Genomic DNA, 22,702 nt, shown 5'->3' with positions numbered 1-22,702 from the left:
GGGAGCCTTTAACTCACGCTATCAGCAATCTGAGTGTCCTGAGAAGCAGCAAGTCTAAAAGAGTAAACTTCACCTACTGTCAAGAACTAACTTTCAGAGTAAAATCCAAAGAAGTGCTAGTTTAACATAGTGGCTGGAGAACTGGCTACTAGCGGCTTCTCCCACAAAGTGAGTGACTTTATTATAACAAACTCGCATTAAAAAAATCTGGTACATTTTTAGCAATTAAAATCCTGAGGAAGAAAAAAAAAGGGATTAAAGGAATAGACCACAAAATGCGGGAAGAAATGGAGACAACGGTGAAAAGGGTGAGATGACAGGTGGCATTCAAACCGTGGGGGAGGAAGACAATACTGGAAAAGTCCACTAAAAGAACAGCCACAGAAGGCAGTTTTTCAGGTGAGCAGTCTAAGAAATTCAATAGAAACGTCTTGAAATCATGAATTCTATTTCATTTACTCGTTTCTTAGTTTTCTAACCGGTTGCACAGTGTACTTGTACATACTGATGTCTTAATTTACTGTAACTATAAGGACACACCAGTGAGATTGTTCTCATTCTTGTAACTCATTCCCCTTAGAAGCCACTATAACTTATTAGGGCTAATGTGAGTTTCTGATATCTCCGTTTGATTTAGAGTTTGGTGCTAGGTCCTGGTCCTTCCTCTCACAGCTTGTTCTTCAATGAGACTCTGACAGTTTAAGGGAGTTTAGACTTTCTGATTTGTTAGTTTCTCCAGTTCTGAACAGTGTGGTTGTTGGCCAATGTAAACAATGACAAAAACAGACTTATGGCTGCTAGAGATTTCTGAAAGCTGTATTAAGAGAAGGAGGAAGAAGAACATCATCACACAGCTTTGGAAAACAGAAGGGACAAAATACAGTGCTAACACACATGCTTTCCATACACACAGAATTCAATCCACGATCAAAAACAACACTGACAATAAAGCACGCCTTCATTTCTCAGTAAATGAAAGAGGTGGGCAAATAGCTTTAAGAGCTTAAAAAATTATGCTTTATTTGCCATGAAAGTATTCAGAGGGAAGGGAGACAAGAGAACGATTACTACAACCACAATAAAAGACTCCTTAGTTAAAACAAACAAACACACTGAAAAGGGAAGACCCCAAATGAGTTGTTCCTGCCCAATTCTGTATCTTACTGCAATCACCCATGGGGAAGCACCAACAGGTCTAAGCCCTAAACCAGTAGTGGCACCACAGGCTAGTTAATTCTGCATTTATTAATAGCCATTCACAAATTCCCTCTCAATTTGGTCCTCTGTCCACAAAATTAGCAGCCCTGCAGCCAGAGTTGTTCATGCGGGTAAAACCATTGGAACGAATGCTTATACCTTCTTCCTGAATATGCAGATATTGGCCACATTAAGGTTGAAAATAAAAAAGCAAGTGAGGAAATTCTGAGCAGCACACTCACCTGCCACCAATTTGGATCTTCTCTGTTTACAATCTGAAGAATTTCTCCTTTTGAAAACTTCAATCCTGCTTCTTTGCAGGGAATCAGGTTATCGTTGTATGGATTATAATCAAAATGACATTTCACAAATACCTAAAACACACAATTAAAAGTATTATTAAAACAATGAAATGAAAACAATTAAAAGTACCATAGATGTATCATTTATCACGGGATTTTTGAAACCTTTTTCAAACCACGTTGATTTTATTGTAATTGACAATGTATTTAATACTTCAACTATGGAACTTGTCTCTCTCAAATAAAAATTAAATTATTAGAACATTAATGATTTGGTATCAGAAAAGAAAATATGAAGTAAACATTAGCACCACATTAACATCCTAAACAATATATGCAGTTGATTTAAGGCATATATTTCAGATATATTAGGACTGACTTTTTGAAAGGGCTCTGAAACCAAAATTAAATAATGAAAGTTCATGTGGAAGTCAAACCCGAAATATATTTAGTAACCTTAAAAGGTAACTACATAGACTTACACTGGCCAAAACTAGTGTGGAAGATACTTTTCTGGAATCATCTTGCTCTGATTTAAATCAGTATTAAATAAGATAAATACTGAAAAAGCCTGGAAACTATTTTAAATTCATTTAATTATACAAATTTCTTTTAAATCTGTTTTATCAATATAAGTATGTCAGTTACCAGTTAGTTATGATCTCCAGTACCTACAGTATTTTGCTTAGTCACTTTAATTTGAATTCTAATTAAGCTAAGCATTTTCAGTATTTGATGGCAAGTTCAGATAGATTACTTTCTTAAAACAATTTTTTCATGAATATTTATAGAAATTCAAATTTTATCTTCTAAAGAACTTACTTAGCATTAATCAGCAAGTAAACTTTAACAAGCAGGAAAACACATAATTAGTCAAAATAATGTTATTTTTCTACTTATCATATTTCTATAAATATAACCACACAAGATATTCAAATAACACAAGCAGATATTATTAGTGTAGTAAAATGCAATATTGTGGATGCATATTAAATAATTTAAAATAACTAAATTTGGAAAATTTGATAAAATTTTAGTTATTTACAATTAGGTGATTTTCAAAGAAAGCATTCTGAACATTTTCAATAACTTTGGAAAGGCTAAATATTAATGCCTAAAAAAATCAGTAAGCCAATAATTTTTTATGATCTGCAATTTTAGAAATATCTAAATGCAGGCATACAAGTAATATTAAGCTTGCCTAAAATGTGACGACTGGCTAACTTGACAATAGCATGCAGCTCCATGATTTGGCAATGGAGAAAATCCAAAACGATTAAGTTTAATCAAGGCAGACTTAGTTGTCTGGTAGGACAGAAAAACCGAGCAGCAGAGAATGCCCTGGAGGAAAAGCATACCTGACGGACGTGGGCTGGATGCCTCTCCAGACTGATGCCACTCTAAAAATACATTTTTCATCGCATAAATAAAGCCAGGCTTTAAAGGGATAATGAATCAACAAAATATAAACGAACACTGGCCCATCTTATTACTTCACTCATTTAGTCAAGCAACTACTTCCTGAAAGAATTGTCCAGGTCTGAACATTATAAATCAAAGCAGCAAAACTATAGAGGGGTTTGAATGAGGCAGACGAGTATGCAAAGTTGTAAAACTACTGGGCTATGCCCTACTTCTCAAGAAAACTGCACTGAATGAATAATACGGGCACCCTGTCATCTAAACATGCCTATGTTTATTACTCTTATCTGCGGCAGAATATGTTTTGTTACCATAAAGCTTTCTGAGGAAGTCCAAATTTCAAACATTCATTCCCTACTCCCATCAAATTGTTCTGAAAATGTCATTATTTGTGGAACAAAAATTATACCTTTCAAATGTAAAGAATTTCTAGAAGAAATAATTTTTATTTATTATTTTATCAAATTAATTTTGGAACATATTAAACTGGTTTTACTTAGAAAATTTGTCTGAAAAAAATTAATGAACCCAATCTTTGATCTAAACATTTGTAATGAGCTTAAAGTCATTAGATATTTGTCAGGTATAATTACATTTTATTAAGTGCATTTTAAAGTGTTTCACGAAGAGGCTATGGATGTTAACTATTCACTCATTATTAAAAAGTTGCTAAACACAACCTAAAGTATTTCAATCCCATATTCTGAATGACTAACAATCTAAAGAAGATGCAAGAAAGAAAAGGAAGTACAAATGGCTTTTAAACACAGGAGGAGATATTCAACCTCACTCAGAATAGAAAAATAAAATTATATTATCACATTTCTTCCCATCAGATTAGCAGAAATCCAAATATGTGAATATACCATGGCTAGGTCTATGGGCCAATAGCCATTTTTCTAACAGATTGGTGAAAAAACTGGTTCAACCCCTTGGGAGGACAATTTGGCAGTAACTATCAAAATCACAAATGCAAAAACTCTCCACCTTAGCAACCCACCTATGGGAATGTATCCAATAGCAATGCTATGCAGACCTATACAAAGTGACTTCTGTAGAAGACTATTAGCAACTGACTGAAAAAGATCAGACACAACTTAATTACTTAACAACAGGGACTGATTAAACAAATGATGGCAAACTTGCGTAATATAACACTGCAGATATTAAATAAAAAAGGGGGGATATATTTCAACAAGCAGGCGATGTACCAAAAAGGAAACAAGATAACATAGTTAATTGAAAAACAAACAAACAAAAAAACAAGGTTTAGAGTGTGCATACTATGTTATGTAACCTTTTCATTAAACAGGAGGCGGAAGGGGAAAAGAATATATAATTCTTACTCACTTGCATATGAATGAAGAAGCCCGGGAGAGACACTAACAGCATGGCATCTTATGGAGGGAGTGAGGGTTAGGTTGGTAGAGAATTAGGAGGGAGGTTTTAACTGACTATGAATTGATATTGCTTGAATTTTGAACTGTGGGAATGATTCGTTTATTCAAAAATTAAATTTTTATGGTAATAAAAGATAAAATGACTCCTGCTTCTAAGATGAAATAACAAGAATCCTCCAATCTGAAACAACTAAAAAACTGGACAAAATATAAGAAACATTTGTCAAGGTACTGGACAACGAAGACGGTGATTCCTAAAAAGTGGAAACTAGGTGAGCTATACCCTGGATCCAGCTAACTGCACAGAAAAGTTTCCACTTTGCAACTCGGGAAAAGGGCAAGTGGTGGAGCCGGGCGGTCCCCGAGCTGAGGAGATGAGCAGGAAGACCAAGGTGGCCTAACACAGGGCTAAACGGCCTCGCATTTCCCATCGTTCAGATCAGTTCACCAACTGCAGAATTTACAGAGGAATTTAGGCCGAAGTCCTAGCTATTAATATTATAAAAATTTATTTTTCCCACAAAAGTCCATTATGGTCATTGTGAGCTTGTAAGAATTCTGGAGTTTGGACCACAGGGGGCTGGAATCTTTCTAAGTATCAAAACTAATACGTAATTTTAAAAAGTAAATCTTTGGCTCTACTTTTCCAAATGGAAGTGTGCCAATTCATGATTCTTTTCCTTGAAGTCAAGGTCTCTCTCTACCTTCATTTCACCAAAGTTCATTATAAGCCTATATATACTATAAATATATTCAGAAGTCCAATTTACATACTAAAATCATGACTAAATATAGTACCCTACCCTCTGAATAACAATATAAAACAGGTACTCAACATGTTATTTCAAAGAATTGCATAGAAATACAAAAACTAGCCTTTTACACTAGTAGCATCTTAGGTTAAAGAAACACAATTTCACTCACACATGAAACAATAAATTTCTGGAATAAAGTGAACAATTAAAGATATCTAAAACACTGGTAGATATTTCCTATTTCTATATTATCTAGGCTTGAAAACCCTCTCCTCAGTTCCAACATTCTCACCATAATCGTCAACTGCTTCTTTGTAATGAATAATTACTTCATTATTTTTTTCTTCCTTTACAATTCTATTACATCAGCAATTTTCAACCTTTTTCATGTCATGGTACACATAAACGAATTACTAAAATTCTGCAGCACACCAAAAAATATATTTTTGCTGATCAAAAAAAAAAGGTATAATTTTGATTCATTCACCCCCGACTGGTATTGTGTTGTCTGTTGTCATTTTTTATTTGACAATCTAAAGGAAAAGAGGTCAGTGCCCCTAAGTAAATACTCAGGTAGTGTATAGTTTTTTGTTTGTTTTTAAATAAAATTGTTTTTTTTAATTGATTTCAGAGAGGATAGGAGAGGGAGAGAGAGAGAAACATCAATAATAAAAGGGAATTGATCAGCTGCCTCCTGCATACCTCACATGGGGGATCGAGCCCGCAACCTGGGCATATGCCCTGACTGGGAATCAAATCGTAAACTCCTGGTTCATAGGTTGACACTCAACCACTGAGCCATGCCGGCTGGGCCAGGTATTGCATGTTTTAAAAATTCTTGCAGCACAGGGGTTGAAAATTGCTCTTTTAGCCCATCCCATGTACACTGAGCTATAGGTGGTTGGGACTACATTATTCTCTCACAGGGGCTGGAACATAACAACTATCAAAAAATATTTGCTAGATTAATGACTAAAAGGCTTTATGTTTTTTTTTACCTAGCTGTATGTTACTGAAATGGCAGTTTGTGGTGTTCACAAAAAGATTTCTTTACTAATTCCTTTATAGTAGTAAGATGAGGTTGTTCAAAAATTCAACAATTCACCCATGACAAAATAAGGCATATCAGAACAATTAAATCAGACAGTTTTGCCCCCTCATTTCTTTAGCAAAAGAGTAGCAACTGGTGGCTAGTTATATCCAACAGTGTGATAAAAGTAATCTAAAAATTACCAAGAATCTTATTACTAACCTGTTGAGGAATAATGGAATCTCTATAGCTTGGTAAGATTTTTAGGGTGACACTTCCACTAATATTTTTCAGTAACTCTTGTAATTCCTTTGGATTGTTTCCAACCTCGTGGCCATTGACTTCTTTAATGATATCTCCTACATGGAGCAGACCTTGTCGATCTATCATGCCTCCATGAAGGATTCGGGCGATTACCAGGTCATTATTTTCAACCCTAAAGGTTACACCCTAAAGGAAATAAGGAACAAAATTGTCATTGATTTTAGACTTAAAAATAAATCTTAAAAACTCATGAATATATATATATACACATAATATATATGACATATATTATATATATACATATATAATATATACATACATATATATTATATATATACACATATATGAAAACAGTTCTAAAAGTAGGTGAGTGGATCATTCCTGTTTTTCCCATGTTCTCTCCTGTGTCAAGAGTCAAATCTCTTAAAAAAGGACTTTTAACCAGAAAAAGTGAAAAATATATTAGGCTGCATTCCACAGGATAAAAGTTACCTCAAAGGAACAAGAAAAGACAGATATGCCTTGTTCCCGGCTTTTCTTTTTCACCATTTCACTGTTTTTATAGTCAGGATCCAAAAATAATAATTTTAAGTAGGAAATTATAAACTTCACTACTTATAGAGCTCTCCCTACCATTTCTTCACTTTTTAACAACAACTTTCTTCCGTGTTTTGCTACTTCATTAGCAAGCAATCTGAGCTAATTTCTTCAAAGGGCACAGGAAAAAAATAAAGCACTTATTCTGGCCTCTAATTCAATTTAACTTTTATCTTGGTTTAATTTTGTATGCTAAATCAAGTTGAAACAGCATCAGGAGTATATTTTATACAGAGGCCAAAAACCACATAAAACAAATACAAATGAAGTTTTCATGATGATACGAGTTATGAAAGAGAAGAAAATGAGAGTAGGGCTGAGCAACAGTGTGGCAGCTTCAGTTTGAAGAAGGCACCAATTTATCTACTCACCAATGGCTCCCCAGCTCTTTTGTGAATACCAAGAATACGAATGGCATCTACTGGTAATAACTGATTATTAACAGAATTATTCATTTCCGGGCTTGATGGAGGTGAGTCATAACACTTTGATGCCACAATATCATGGGCTTCCAAGAGTGACTGTAAGGATTCAAAACATAAAGCTAGGTTAAAAATTTTTTTTGAGATTTTAAAATGCAAGTTCAAAAACCATAAATCAAAAATGCAAAGAAGAGCCCGGCTGGCATGCCTCGGTATTTTGAGCATAGACCCATGAACCAGGTCACTGTTCAGTGCCCCATCAGAGCACATGCCCAGTAGGGGGCGTGTAGGAGGCAGCTGATCAATGATTCATCATTGATGTTTCTAACTCCCCTTCTCTCTCTGAAATCAATAAAAACATTTTTTTTTTTTAATATGAAGAAGGGAGCAAATGTCAACTGGTTCAAAATATAAATAATTAACATATAGGTTTCATGGATAATTTCTGGCTATTTCATAAAAATATGTGTAAGAGACTAAAGAAAAATTTCAAAAAGTAAAAGGGAACAAATCCGTGTAAGAGGATTATTCCTATAAACGCTGAAGTCCCTCAAATCTCTAACCCGGTCTTTGTTTTCACTCAGTTCTCTCCTCTTAGGAAATATTCGTTCCTGTGACTTGAACCACTATTTATATATTATTAATTCCCAATTTTATACCTTTGATCCAGATCTTTCATTACGTCAGATTAATAGACTAAAAATCTGCCTACAACATAACACAATTATGATAATTTGAAAAGCAAAGAGCTAAGCATTGTAGAGGACTGAAACATACGGAATTCATGAAAAATCCATAACTCCACAGCGCTTTTTAAAAAACAAGACTGAAAACACTCTTCATTAATACAGACCAATGCTACTTTAAGTAATGCTTTACTTTGAAAATTGGTAAAGGGAAGGATCAAGCATTTCACTGATGTTTCAGTGGGAAATGCATTACAGAGTAGCTCAATAGCCTACTTGATGAGGAAAACCCTTTTTATATAAGAACACTGGCTAATAAATGCAGAGTGAGAGAATCTGAAAAATGTCATGTACAACCTCTAATGAAAATATTGATTCAGGCAAGTATTATTAATGTAGGTAAATGGTTGAAAGGAAACAGAATGTGTATAATGCTAGAATAATAATATACTAGATTACTTCTAGTGGAAAAGCTTTCAAAGAAAGGGTTAGACTGTCATTGCCCTTAATCAGGGACCAATCTCAGCGTCAATAGTGGTGGGCCAACCAGGCACTACACATTTCTGAAACAATTTAATTCATGTTGCATCACATCATTTAAAATGAATTCGAGTTCCAAATATTCCAAATAATTAACTTGAATACCGACCTTTTAGATAGAACTTATGTTTACAGGAACTAGAAAGGATAGATAACACAGTAGGGAAGCAACCAGATACATCCAGAAAGTGGGACATGCCACAGAATAATAACCTGACCTCTTCAAAAGGTCAACATCATAACCAAGGGAGAGAGAGATGGTCCAACCAGATCCTGCACATGGACCGAGGTTGGAAGCCTGTATGTACAAAATAGCTGTAAAGAATATTTTGGCATCAAATAAAGACATTTGAATATAGTATGTGCACCTGAGATGGAGGTCCACTTAAATGGAAAAGTGGCAATCAATGATTGAAAAAAAGGGTGAATTACAAAATACCTTGTGAAAAATGATCTCAATTAGTAAAGAAAAGAAAGTACATTTATGCACAGAAAAAAATGGAGGAATATGCACTAAGATAGTAATTTGGGTCATAAGAATACAATGTCTTAATTTTTGTATTTTTGCTTACTATTTTCTAGTTTAATGTATTTATTAAGCTATATAAATGTATACCTATGAAGTTTTATGTATTTACTTAAAAAAGATAGCTTGTCTAAGAGCACTACCCAGATGTTTCTGAAGTATAACAGACCTAATATGGCCAGTTACCTCAACATTCACATGTTCAGATTCTGCTAGCACAGCGGTTCTCAACCTGTGGGTCGCAAGCCCTTTGGCGGTTGAACCACCCTTCACAGGGATCGCCTGAGACCATCCTGCATATCAGATATTTACATTACGATTCATAAAAGTAGCAACACTACAGTTATGAAGTAGCAACGAAAATAATTTTATGGTTGGGTCACAACATGAGGAACTGTATTTAAAGGGCCAGAAGGTTGAGAACCACTGTGCTAGAGTGTTCCTAACCTCAGTGATGCCAATGGTCAGAAATCCTACCCTTAATCAACTTCCCACATCTCTCTTCTGCAACTGTCACATGTAACCAGTCACCATGTCCTGTTGATTTTATGGCTTACCACTGGAAAATCCTCATTTTATAATGCCATCACAATTTCTTGCCTCAGTACGTAACAATCTAGATCCATAATCAGACCTCTCCCAGTTAAATGCCTCCTCTCATCCCCACCCATGGTTTCCCATTGTCCTAAGTATAAAGTCCCAATACCTTAGTATGTTTTATAAGGCGTCAATCAACTGGCCCCTGCATAAAGGGTGTGTCTGATGTGTCCATGTTTTTGTACCTAAGATATTGATTTCTGTAGGAACCATCTCACTCTAAATCTTCATATTTTACATTAACATTGTTGGAGTCAGAGAAAGTCTTTGAGGAAAAAGCAAGGGGTGCTGCCCCCCAAGATCTTCAGTGGAAATCAAGTGACACTTTATTTCTCTACCCCACAACCATTTATTACACAGTCCATTCTTTCCCCACTAAAATGTACTATCTCCATCATAAGACAGGTAGCCATAGGCGTGTGGATATATTTCTGGGGTTGCTATTCTTGTCGATTAATCTACTTTCCTAATGCTGATCCAATACCACACTGCCTTCATTACAGATTTATAAGAAATCTCTCCCACTCCCTTTCTCTCCTGAAACTGGTTTTTCTTTGTTAAAATGACTAACTCTTCACTGACATAGACCGATGCTTAAATTGCACTTATGTTTTGTATCTATCAAAAGTATGTTATGTTCTACTTCCTATCCTTACATTGCTCTCTGATGTCCTAAGGTTATCAACTACACCCCAATCCTAGAAGCAACACTGAAGACATGTATGACTGGTCACAAGGAGGTCTGGGAAACAGTGGTAACGAGGAAGAAAAAGCCACTATCACGAGAAAGACGTTTCTAGCATATGGTCTGATGATGAATCAGATTTGGCTTTTTCTTTTTTTTTTAATTACACAAAGAAAAATCCTTTCTGATGTATTTTTGTGACAGACTTCATATATTGACGTAATGTGCTTTAGTTACACGTGTGTTTTTGTATCCTCAGAATATCGGAATATTAAACCATCTATGTTGGAATTTACATTCTGCAAAATATGGACCTAAATAATATCTAAAACTTCATCTCAAACTGGAACTTCACTGGGAAAGGAGACTATTTGGGAACATAGGGGCTTGGAGAGAAGAGCTGGGAAGTTTACCTGGAAGTGGGGCTCTTTGAGTATACCAACCAGTTCTGCCACATTCTCATCCACATTGATTAGAGGAGTGATATCTTCAAGAATTTCATTGACTAATTCCAAGTTATTGTCACTGACAGCTTCTAGTTTTGAATCTTCTAGTCTCTCATGAGCCTTTGAAAAGACAGTACAGGAAAAGTAATAATACATATTGTTTGACTCCAGACTGTGGTTTTCCTCTTGATTTGCTTCTTTACATAAAGCTTTAAAAGATATGACTTAAAAGTGTGATTCATTGAAACCAAATTTAATACTTCAATCAGAGGCAATATAGAGATTTTTAAGTACATGTTTTCATGCAGTATAATAAATCTTGGCCTCTATTCCTATCCTAAGCCATGAAAAACTCATTTTTATAATTTAACTATGAGAAAAAGCTAAATAGGCCATGCCAGGCTGGCATGGCTCAGTGGTTGAGCATTGACCTACGAACCAGGAGGTTATGGTTCCATTTTCAGTTGGGGAACATGCCCAGGTTGCAGGCTCCATCCCCAGTGTGAGGTGTGCCGGAGGCAGTCGATCAATGATTCTCTATCATTGATGTTTCTATCTTTATCCCCTTCTCCCTTCCTCTCTCTGAAATCAGTAAGAAACAACAACAACAACACAAAGAGCCCAAATGACAATAAAAAACATATTTCTTATCAATAGAATTTCCTAATGATTTTCTGGTCTAGGCTCAAACTCTAGATGAAGCTTTATTAGGAACATAATCATTCTATAGATTACCATTTAAAAAATCATAAAAATCATTTTGGGAAACTCAGAGTCAAATCAGCAAATAAATCAGTTTGGGGAGGCAGTTCTTGAACTGGACCTTAAAGGACGGTGTCATTTCATGTCTATATATCGTAAGCTGTTTTTTCAAAATCTCATAGTCTTTTCCACATAAAGTGGACCATGAATCACACTGTCACAGAAAATCAGTCGTCCTAATTACCCTTTCACTGAAGGAGTAAAGCAGAGTTTTACATTCAGACTGAGAATGAACACTATGCAATCTTCATATTTTAGTGTTCTTTGTGTTTCTGGTAAGTGCTTGCAGTCTGATTTTGAAGATAGCAAATCATAATTATTAAGATTTAGTTTATAAATGAAACCATGCAAGATGTCAAGTCTTACACATAATATTTTAAGATTCATTTCTGTAAATGCTGAAGAAAAATCCTAATTTCAAGTGGTAACTATCAATTACACCTTATTTGATACCTATAATACTTAAATGTTATTTCTATCATAGAAAGAATCCTTCAGAGTCCAAATACACATTTTAATTTTTAAAATGCAATTTTTCACTTAAATGTATTTTTTCCCAGGTGATTCACAAAGTAAAACAAGTTTTTAAGTAGAAGGGGGGGCTATATATTAAGCAACATTTTAAAGAAACACCTCAGAAGAAATTTTAAATCACATGAAATAAACTGATAAAGAAGAAATTATAACTGCTTTTAAACAAAGAAAAATGTCAAAAGACCAAATGTAATTTAAATAGAAGGAAAAGTTTCTATTAGATTTAGATAAGAAAAAATTAAGAAGACTAGAAATGCCAGAGAATGAGAATAGGCAAGTGTGTAATATTTTGAAAGCTTGATAAGAATAGGATAATGAAGACACTCAATGCATATCACAGAATAAATATCAACATTGGAAAAAAACTAAAATAACATACATAATTAGTTAACTCTTACAAAAAAAGCAAGAATTACTGTTTTAATACAGATACTTACTTTAATAAATATCTGATTTAGCATCATTAACCTTGCAATACTCTAACTCTCTTATGATAATATAAGAAAGCTTAAGACAAAAAGAAAAAGTTAACATTTATTGAGGGCTTGTGTCTGTGTGTGAGGAACTATATTCTGAGAATAGTGTAAGAAAGTGTATGTGTGTATGTTCAGCAAAACTAGGTATGTTATTATCACCCTCCTTACAGACACAGACACTGATGCAAAAAGAGAGAAGGTGATGTGTTTAAGTTCACAATGCGAGTAAGTAGCAGAGTCTGGTAGTATAACATCAAGGCTTGAGCTCTTACCTCCACAACTTATTTGACTTTTTCACTATACAAACAGCCATGCTAACATCACCTCGTTGTTGCAATGGTAAATGGGATTGCTTTTTTAATATACAGCTTTTTAGCTCTAAGATTTTGTCAAAGAAATTTAAAGTCAGAATTTATTTAGTAGATTTCAAGAGACAAGAGTACCAACTGGAATTTAATCAAACCAAGGACAAAGGAAACTCTGATAAATGAATCACATGCATTTGAATAAATGGGTCTTGTTTCCTTTAAGAAAAAGCACTCCTAGAAAGCGAGCACAATTCAGTAAAAATATGTGTCACCTGCCAAAGTGCCTGGAAGAAAACACAGTGACTGGCCCAGCCTTCTTGTGCGGCGAGTTCTGAGACCCTGACTCACCACCGCGCCTTAGACAAGTAAACTGCAGAGAAGAACACGCTCTTCCAGAACGCCCGAGTACTTCACCCAAGCACAGTCCAACCGTGCTCGCAAACAAAAAAAATCCTTTTTAACAAGAATTGTGGGCTGTAACTAAAGTGACAAATACTATTCTCCATTAATGATAATAGAAAAAAGATGAAATGTATGGTAAGATTGATGTTGGCGCCGGGCCTCCAGTATATACGTAAAACTTCCAGCTGGGCAATCTGCAAGTGGCTACTGAGGGGCCCAAACCGTTATATCATGTGATCTTAGGAAGATTGAGTTTATGAATAAAATAAAGAATCTGCATCATTAATGAGCTCGTACCAATGGAAAATTTTACAAAAGGTGGGGTTTTTCAGAAGTCTCAGGAAAAAACAAGTGGCTAAGAAATGATCAAAGGAGAGGGTGAAATCAGTATTCTGGGAATGACAAATGGCTACGTGAAAAAAAGGTCAGAGAGCAAGAACCATTTGGTGAACACGAAAGAGTGGGAGGGCAGGGCTGTGAAGCAGGAATGCACCAAGCGTTAGTGATGTATATAAAAATTATTCCAGGAAAACAGTATAAGAGAAAAAAAAAATGGGCCAAAAGTAGCTATAAAAGATGAGTGAGTTAAAGCGATGATTACAGAACTGATTATGGAAAGAGACTTAAAATACCAGGGTTAGCCAAGAGAAAATAAGATTTCAAAAAGTACTAGATATAAGAAGTCAAAAATAGGTGCATGGTCTAATGTAAAAAAAGAAAACCAGCCCATGACGGTTCAGTTTTGATTTCCCTAAAATTTTACATGTGTTACAACACAGGCCATATAACTAAGGGTCATTTCATCCTGTATTTAAAGTCAGCACAGAAAAAGCATAAAGTGGTCCAATTTTGACGTATACTGAGATTTCATTATGTGGTACGTATTATTTGCTAACTAAGCCTAAGTTCTAACACAGTAATATCTGAAAAGACCTCTGTAAAAATAATTAAAAAAAATAATTTAGTAATCTTATGAATAAACCAATGTACCTTAGCAAGTGATTTTACGATTGGATTCTCCATAATCCCCTTGAGGAAAATTAGGTCTATCTCTTCTGCTCCCGTAGATGAGGGCAGCTCCGTAAGGTTATCCAACACTTGCTGCATTTCTGCTGAGATAAAAACAACATACTAAAATAAAACCTTTGTGAGCACACATTGCAATGTGAAGATGATGTATTATAGAACTGTACACTTGAAAAATGTTATTAACCAATGTCACCTCAATAAATTTTAAAAAGCCTTAAATCCCAAGTCATTATGAAATACAATTATAAAATAATTCAAATAAAAGGGCAGTAACAATGAACACTCTTGAAAAATCACATTTTAAAAAACTGAATTGCTAAATATTATGTTTCAAATTGACCTCCCATGAATTAGTAGCAGGACAGGTTTTTATATGTAATTTGGGCTTTATCAGGCTACCTTATATATGCTTATAATCTTACACTTATTTTATAACTTCAAGTTAAAAAACATTACTTAGGAATAAATAAGAAATTTTAATAAATAAAATTTTAAAAGTATAGTAATTAGTAATCAAGAAATTTCCCATAGCCCTAGCTGGGTTTGCTCAGTGGTTAGAGGATCTCGGGTTCAAATCTGGTCAAAGACAGGTGCAGGAGGCAACCAATCAATATGTCTCTCTCACATTGATGTTTCTCTCTCTGTCTCTCTCCCCTCCCTTCCACCTAAGTCAATGGAAAAATTACCCTGGGTAAGGATTAACATAAAAAAAGAAACTTTCCATAAGCCCAGAATCAGATGGCTTCACTGGTGAATTCTATCAAATATTAAAGAATTAAAACCAATTCTTCACAAACTCTCCCCAAAAAAGGAGAGAAGGAAATACTTCCCAAACTATTCTGTGAGATACCAAATCCAGACAAAGACATCACAAGAAAATGACAGTCAATATTCTTTGTAAATGAAGATGTAAAAATCTTTAATAAACAACTAGCAAACTGGATCCAGCAAGACTGAAAGGGATTTTATACAATGACTAGTACAATTTATCCCAGGAATACAAAGGTGGTTCATCAACATATGAAAATCTATCAATGTAATACACTGTATTAATAGGACAAAAACAGAAAACCACACGATACCTCCCTCGATAGACAAAGAAAAAACATTCAACATAATCCAATATTCTTTCATGATTAAAAAACATTAACAAATAGAAGGGAAATTTCCCCAACTTGATAAAGGAGATCTATGAAAATTTCCATAGCTTACATGATACTTAATGGTGAAAGACTGAACAAGGCAAGGAAGTCTACTCTTTCTTGCCACTTCTACTCAACACTGTACTGGAGGTTCTAGCTGGAGCAGTTAGGCAAGAAAAGGAAATAAAAGGCATTGAGATTGGAAATGAATAAGTAAAACTATCTTTTTTTTTTTTGACACGATCATATATATATATATATAAAATCTTAAGGAATATACAAATAAATTTATTAGAATAAATGAGTTCAGCAAGGTTACAGGATACAAGATCAAGATACAAAAATCAACTGTGTTTCTATACACTAGCACTGAACACCCCGAAAATGAAATTAAGAAAATCATTCCTTTTACAACAGCATCAAAAATAAAACAATTATTAATAATGTAAAAGAAGCGCAAGGTTTGTATACTAGAACTATAAAATGTCATTGAAAGAATTAAAGATGACAAATAATAGAAAGATATCCCATATTCACAAACTGTTAAAATGGCAATATACACAAACTCATCTACAGATTTAATGTAATCACTATCAAAATCTCAGATGCCTGTTTGCTTGTTTTTGCAGAAATTGATAATTGATCCTAAAACTCATATGAGAAATGCAGGGGACACAGAATAGCCAAACAATCTTCAAAAAGAACAAAGCTGGGAGAGCCATACTTAATTTCAAATCTAAGAGCTACAATACTCAAGAAAGGCACAAAGATAGACATATAACCAAGTGAGAATCCATAAATTCATGGTCAATTGATTTTCAACAAGGGTGACAAGACAATTCAATGAAAGAATGAATCACCTTTCCAACAAATGGTACTGGGATAACTGTAAGAGAGTGAAGCTAGACCCCCCCCCCCCCACCCCGCCGCCCGCCCTCGCCACACTTCATTCAGTATCAGTCTTCATTTTATTCAATTTTACTAATTTTATCTCCTCTTCATAATTCTTTAGAATAAGTCTACTAATATTGTAGTTGTCTTGTTGTAATATTTTCTACTTTTATTAAAAGAAAACACAAATATTAAAAGTCAAATGGTATTACTAAATGGCTTATCCTGTATGATAAAAGGGTAATATGCAAATTGACCCTAAAGGCAGAACGACCAGTTACTATGATGTGCACTGACCACCAGGGAGCAGATGCTCAACGCAGGAGCTGCCCTCTGGTGGTCAGTGAGCTCCCATAGGGGGAGCTCTGCTCAGCCACAAGCTGGGCTGATAGCTGTGAACGCGGCAGAGGGGGCGGGAGCCTCTCCCACCTCCTTAGCAGTGCTAAGGATGTCCGACTGCAGCTTAGGCCCGATCCCCTGGGGAGTGGGCCTAAGCTGGCAGGTGGACATCCCCCAAGGGGTCCCAGACTGCGAGAGGGCACAGACTGAGCCCCTCCCCACCCCGCCAAGTGCACGAATTTTCATGCATCGGGCCTCTAGTAATGAAATATAGCAGTTCTCTGTTCCATACTATCTGCCCCTCTCCAACTTATCCCACCTCTCCAAAAGTAACTACTTTGATTTTAAGTTTCTTTTAATCACATCTATGTTTCTGGATAAATGCCCACATTGCTACTTTTTAATTTACCCACTTAGACATTATCTATTTATTTTCTGTTAGAATACCAGACCTGCCCACACAGCCATGTTTCTGGCCAAGTCTGGCTTGGTTTCCCCCCCCCCCCCCCCCCCCCGTGAGGAAATGGCCAAGGAGCTCCAGGAAAGCTGAGCGGACAGTACAGGGCAATAGTGTGCCACACTGATTTTTAAAACATGCAATACCTGACTACTCAGTCAAGGGCAGTGACCTCTTTTCACGTACATTGTCAAATAAAGAAACAACAGCCAACAAAACAATAGCCATCTGGTGCGAATGAATTAAAATTATACTTTTTTTTTTTGGTCAGATTGGTGCTGCAGAATTTTAGTAATTAGTTTATGTGCTATCAGATGAACAAGGTTGAAAATCGCTGCTGTAAACCCATGAAGTTCTGCACGGGGTGGGTAGCCCTGGAAATTGGCAGCAACTGGCTGTTCAGGGTGAATGAGATGCGGGTGAAGGTCGACAGCAACCAGGTGTTTGTACGGCTGTTTATTTTTGTGAAGAAGCAAATCATGTACTTTTCCATGAAATCTCGAAGACCTCATGTCCCTGTGGGACGCACGCCCCCAAAGACTTGAGAGTGGAGACATACTCAACTATTTAGGCTTCAGTGTATCAAGTAGCAACCCCAGCCCCGTGCGGAGGACGATGCAGGACTGCTACAGCTGGAAACCCCGGAAATCAGCACACTCACTGCCCGTGCAGGATGAGAGCTCCGGATGCCATCCATGCCGGGTCCCATTCCTAATGAGCAAGAACTCCTGCCCCTACCTGCTAGGTCTCTGAAACACCAGTATCTCTTGCAAGGGTGTGCCTTCTTGACACCCTGTTGGAATGCCCCTCTGTGGGACACGGGTCTGCAAACAGAGAGAGCCTGCGCTATCAGCAGGCACTGCTGTGAGCCACCCTGGCCAAAGCACAAAGTGAAAGCTCTCAGCACCAATACCTGTCAGCAGCCAAAGACCTAACCCAATCTCCTGAAGTCTCCCCAACAGTCAGAAGAGTAAACGTGCAGCACTTCAGCACTTGCGCGAGTTGCAGAGCTTCGTGGACAGCTGTCACACACTGGGGAGTGCTCCGAGAGGGAGCTGAAGGACTCTCGCTGAAGATGGAGCCAAGCAGGCTGCACTGTGCTTGCAGGCAGCCCCCCGAGCATCCGGCTCAGCAGGTGCAGACAGGACCAGCCAAACCCCATTGAGTCCAGCTCAGATGATCCATCCCAGCCCTTTCTTACAGGCAGTTTCAGAACATCTGCGGAGACTTTATTTTCCCCTGGTGCACTTTTTTTCTGAAGTTGCAGTCAGATATTCTTAATGCTTCTGTCCATGCTTCTTTAAAAGTCCTCACTTGGCTCTTATCACAGTTCACTTTCCCTGCTCCAAGCTATTCAATCCCAAAGGTGAAAGTTGGGGTGAGGGGACTTTGTGTCTTCCGTACTCCCCTTTGTACATGGGTAAATGGGACCTATTTGGGGCATCTCAGGGTTGACTGCTGGGAAAGGCGGACAGAAATTGGTGGGGAGGTTAGGTGAGGTGATGGGGAGGTGCAGAACAAATTACCTGGGGCTCCGGTTAAACCAGGATGTCAAAACATTAACACGACTTCCCTGCCATGCAAGGGTCTGCCCTAACACTTTTGCTCTATACTCTGTTGTGAATAAATGTGCTGACACCTGGCATAACCCCATGCCCCCTCTTTTACTGAGGTGAGATGTGACAGTATGGAGGAATGGTTTCCCCGAACAAGCCAATTTACTGGTCTGACTTTATAACTTAGTTGTCTAATAACATGAATTATTAAAAAACACAATTAAACTAAATTATCCTAAACACATATGACAAAATAATGAGAAAATATATAAGATATGAGAGATAATTAACCTTATAAATTATTAAAACATTAACTGAATCTATAATTACTCAGACATGGATAACTACAAGGCGACTCTAGAGTATGTAAAAGCTTAATATATGAGTTAGAAGTTCTCTGTAGTGGGAACCTTGCAAAACTGGGTGGGAGCCAGAGAAACAGGGAAGTGTCCCAGTGTACTCAGAGATTCCAGGAAGAAAGGAAAAGTCCCAAAGCACAGAAGGTCAGATTTTTGCAAGTTCCTCTCCTCCTGCATAATCACTAGAGCAGTGGTTCTCAACCTTTCTAATGCCGCGACCCTTTAATACAGTTCCTCATGTTGTGGTGACCCCCAATTTCATTGTTACAAATTGAACATAATGAAAGCATAGTGATTAGTCACAAAAACAATATGTAATTATATATGTGTTTTCCAATGGTCTTAGGCGACCCCTGTGAAAGGGTCCTTTGACCCCCAAAGGGGTTGCGACCCACAGGTTGAGAACCGCAGCACTAGAGGACAGACCCTTTAATCAGAAGCTAGATTCAATGACATATAAGTGGGATTCCTGTTTGAGCTGTAGAAAAATTAATATATTTAATCTAGACCCTTCAATTACAAATATGAACAAATCAAGAATCACAAAACACTTATAAAAACGAGCAGCATGAATGCAACTCAGCTAATTCAACAAACAAAAGCATTATCTGACAAAGAAACAGAACTACTTGGGGATGTGTTAGGGAGAGAAAAGAAAGCAAAACGGATAAAGAAAAAAGATTAAGTTATAATGTGTGGGAAGATCAAATTGAAGAATTCTCCCACTAGAAAAGGGCAATAAGAGAGAAAGTATGAGAAAACCATTATGGATCATGAAAGACTAAAATTTGTAAGGTAACGGGAAATTCGGAAATAGAAAAACAAAGGAATTAATAATAGGGAAAGACGAAATCAATTCAAAAATAAAGAACCATAGATTTGGTCAATAAGCTGGCTTTTTCAAAAGACCAATAAAAATAGACAAATAATTGGCTAGTCTGATTACAATAAGAAAAGACACAAATAACATTAGAAATGCAATGAGAAAATAATTGCAGGCATAAAGATTAAAAAGAAAACACAAAGAACTTTATTTAAAATTTAATCAGGTAGATATTTTCTCTGAAAATGTTAATTATTGAAGTTTAGGAGAAAGAGATAAAAATGAAAATAGTTCAAAACAGGAGAAATTGCAAAGGTTTTCAAAGATGACCTTTTATAAAGACATTAGCCCTAGACAGATTTAAGAATACAGTCTATAAAACCTTGAAGAAATAGATAATTCATGTTTTTAAAATAAAACACAGAAAGGATCGAAATCTTTCCAAGTTCTATGTGGACTTCAAAACTCAAAGAAAATTATAAACTAAACTCACTGATGAGCATATATGCAAATGTCTTAAACATATCGACAAACTGAATATAACAATGTCTTTAAAAATAACAATTAAGAGTCAACTATAGTTTATCCTAGTAATATAAAGATGGTTCAACATTTTAAAAGTACATAATATACTTTAATATATGTTCACAGTATAAGGAAAAAAAAAACCCCACAATCATCTCAACGCATCTAATATGTCAAATAAAACTCAAACTCAGTCCTAATGGAAAATTTTACTACAGCAAGAATAGAAGGAAACCACCTTTATGTATCTAATTCATTGGCACCCTTCAGGAGCAGAATACCTATGTCCCTGGCTTCCCCAATTAGGATAAAGTCTCCTAATATAGTATATTTTCATAACTCTGACAAACCTGTACAATCTTTGGTGTTTAATGTATAATTTCCTTTCTAAACTAACTCTGATGAGCACAAAAATCATGTCTGTCTTGTTCAAATCTTTATTCCCAGCAACTAGACCACAGTCTGGTACATCCTAAATTCTCGATAATAAAGTCTCAGTTACAAAAAGGCAACATTGTCCTGTTAACCAAAATTAAGACTAGTTTTTTAATTAAATGTTATTTATAAAGTAAAATGTCTCCATAATACTTGGAATCAGCAAAATGCCGTGTTTAGAAAGCAGTATTCTTAAAGCTATCAATTTCTCACAAATTGTACAAGCCATAAAGAAGGAAGTGGTATCTCTTTCAATGGTTAGCCTACTAAAATGGCAAAAATACTTCTTAAGTATAAATCTATCTCTAACTTTCTACAATATAGTTCAGTATGTGAAGCAAATTTAATAAAACGCATGGTATTTACCCACCTATATTCTGTTCTAAAAGCTTTCTAGAATTGTTTACATAAGCATTTCTACCAAGTTTTAGAATTAAATAAACTAGTCTTAATAAATTAGAACTAGAGCTTATTTTAATATTAAAAGTCCTTTTGTAAGCACATTTGGTGGTATATTCATGCCAATTCAACAAACTGAATTCCCTATTGAAAATGGCAGGTAAATTAAGTTTTCATAAGATGTTAAAAATTATTTCTGCAAGAATTTTATAGATAAAACTAGAGGCCCGGTGCACAAAAATTTGTGCACTCGGAGGGGAGGGGGGTCCCTCAGCCCGGCCTGTGCCCTCTCGCAGTCTGGGACCCCTCGGGAGACAACAACCTGCTGGCTTAGGCCTGCTCCCGGGTGGCAGAGGGCAGGCCCAATCCCTAGGTGCAGCCCCTGGTCGGGCTCAGAGCAGGGCCAATTGGGGAGTTGGGGCGCCGCCCCCTGTCATGCACAGAGCAGGGCGATCGGGAGATTGTGATGCCACCCTCAGTCACGCTCAGGGTAGGGCCAATTGGGGGGTTGGGGCACCGCCCTCTGTCACACTCAAGGCAGGGTTGATGGGGAGGTTGCGGCGCCACCCCGTCACGCACAGAGCAGGGCCAATCAAGGGGTTGGGGTGCCGCACCCTGTCACACAGAGCCGCAGGGCGATCAGGGGGTTGGGGAGCTCCCCCCTATCAGGCACAGAGCAGGGCTGATCAGGGGGTTGGGGCACCGCACCCTGTCACGAACAGAGCAGGGCGGATAGGGAGGTTGTGGCCCCGCCCCCTGTCACACACAGAGCCGCAGGGCAATCAGGGGGTTTGGGCGCTGCCCCCTGTCACGCTGATCCCGGTGCCGGGAGGCCTAGCGGCTGCGCTGATCCCGGTGCTGGGAGGCATATTACCCTTTTACTATATAGGGTAGAGGCCTGGTGCACGGGTGGGTGCCGGCTGGTTTGCCCTGAATAGTGTCCTGGATCAGGGTGGGGGTCCCCACTGGGGTGCCTGGCCAGCCTGGGTGATAGGATGATGGCTGTTTGCAGCTGGTCACACATCCTTCAGGGTGGGAGTCCCCACTGGGGTGCCTGGCCAGCCTGGATGAGGGGATGATGGCTGTTTGCAGCTGGTCACACACCCTTCAGGGTGGGGGTCCCCACTGGATGCCTGGCCAGTCTGGGTGAGGGGCTGAGGGCTGTTTTCAGGCTGGGGGTGACTGAAGCTCCCAACCGCTCCTTTTTTTCTTTTTTTATTCTAGGCCAGCTTTAGCTTTGAGGCTTGGCTCCAGCTCTTAGGCCTCCGCTGCTGAAAGTAGGTTTCTGGCCTTTGCTTACAATGTTGCGATCCTACTGGCTGAAGCCCGGAGGAATAAAGCAGGTTTCTGGGGTTTTGTTTAGCTCAGGGGTGGGCAAACTTTTTGACTCGAGGGC

The 22,702-nt window shown here is 37.2% G+C and overlaps 1 protein-coding gene across 2 annotated transcripts in view; it reads right to left on the bottom strand.

Annotated features, from left to right (window-relative positions):
- PALS2 (protein associated with LIN7 2, MAGUK p55 family member) overlaps positions 1-22,702 on the bottom strand; it is a 60,130-nt gene that overhangs the window by 11,670 nt on the left and 25,758 nt on the right. Inside the window, exons 2-7 of one of the 2 annotated variants that reach the window (XM_081102193.1) lie at positions 14,342-14,460; positions 10,837-10,989; positions 7,339-7,488; positions 6,329-6,556; positions 2,858-2,899; positions 1,440-1,571 (exon numbers count right to left, since the gene is read on the bottom strand). In XM_081102193.1, coding sequence (XP_080958319.1) covers positions 1,440-1,571; positions 2,858-2,899; positions 6,329-6,556; positions 7,339-7,488; positions 10,837-10,989; positions 14,342-14,458 — 822 coding nt within the window. In that variant the 5' untranslated portion in view covers positions 14,459-14,460. The remainder of the gene's footprint in view (positions 1-1,439; positions 1,572-2,857; positions 2,900-6,328; positions 6,557-7,338; positions 7,489-10,836; positions 10,990-14,341; positions 14,461-22,702) is intronic. The other variant, XM_081102194.1, reaches the window with a different exon arrangement.

This window comes from Myotis nattereri (assembly GCF_964212035.1).
Source record: "Myotis nattereri genome assembly, chromosome: 11".
NCBI classification, from domain to species: domain Eukaryota; kingdom Metazoa; phylum Chordata; class Mammalia; order Chiroptera; family Vespertilionidae; genus Myotis; species Myotis nattereri.
The sequence above is the reverse complement of the archived record's forward strand: the minus strand, read 5'-3'. Positions and strand labels throughout refer to the sequence as shown.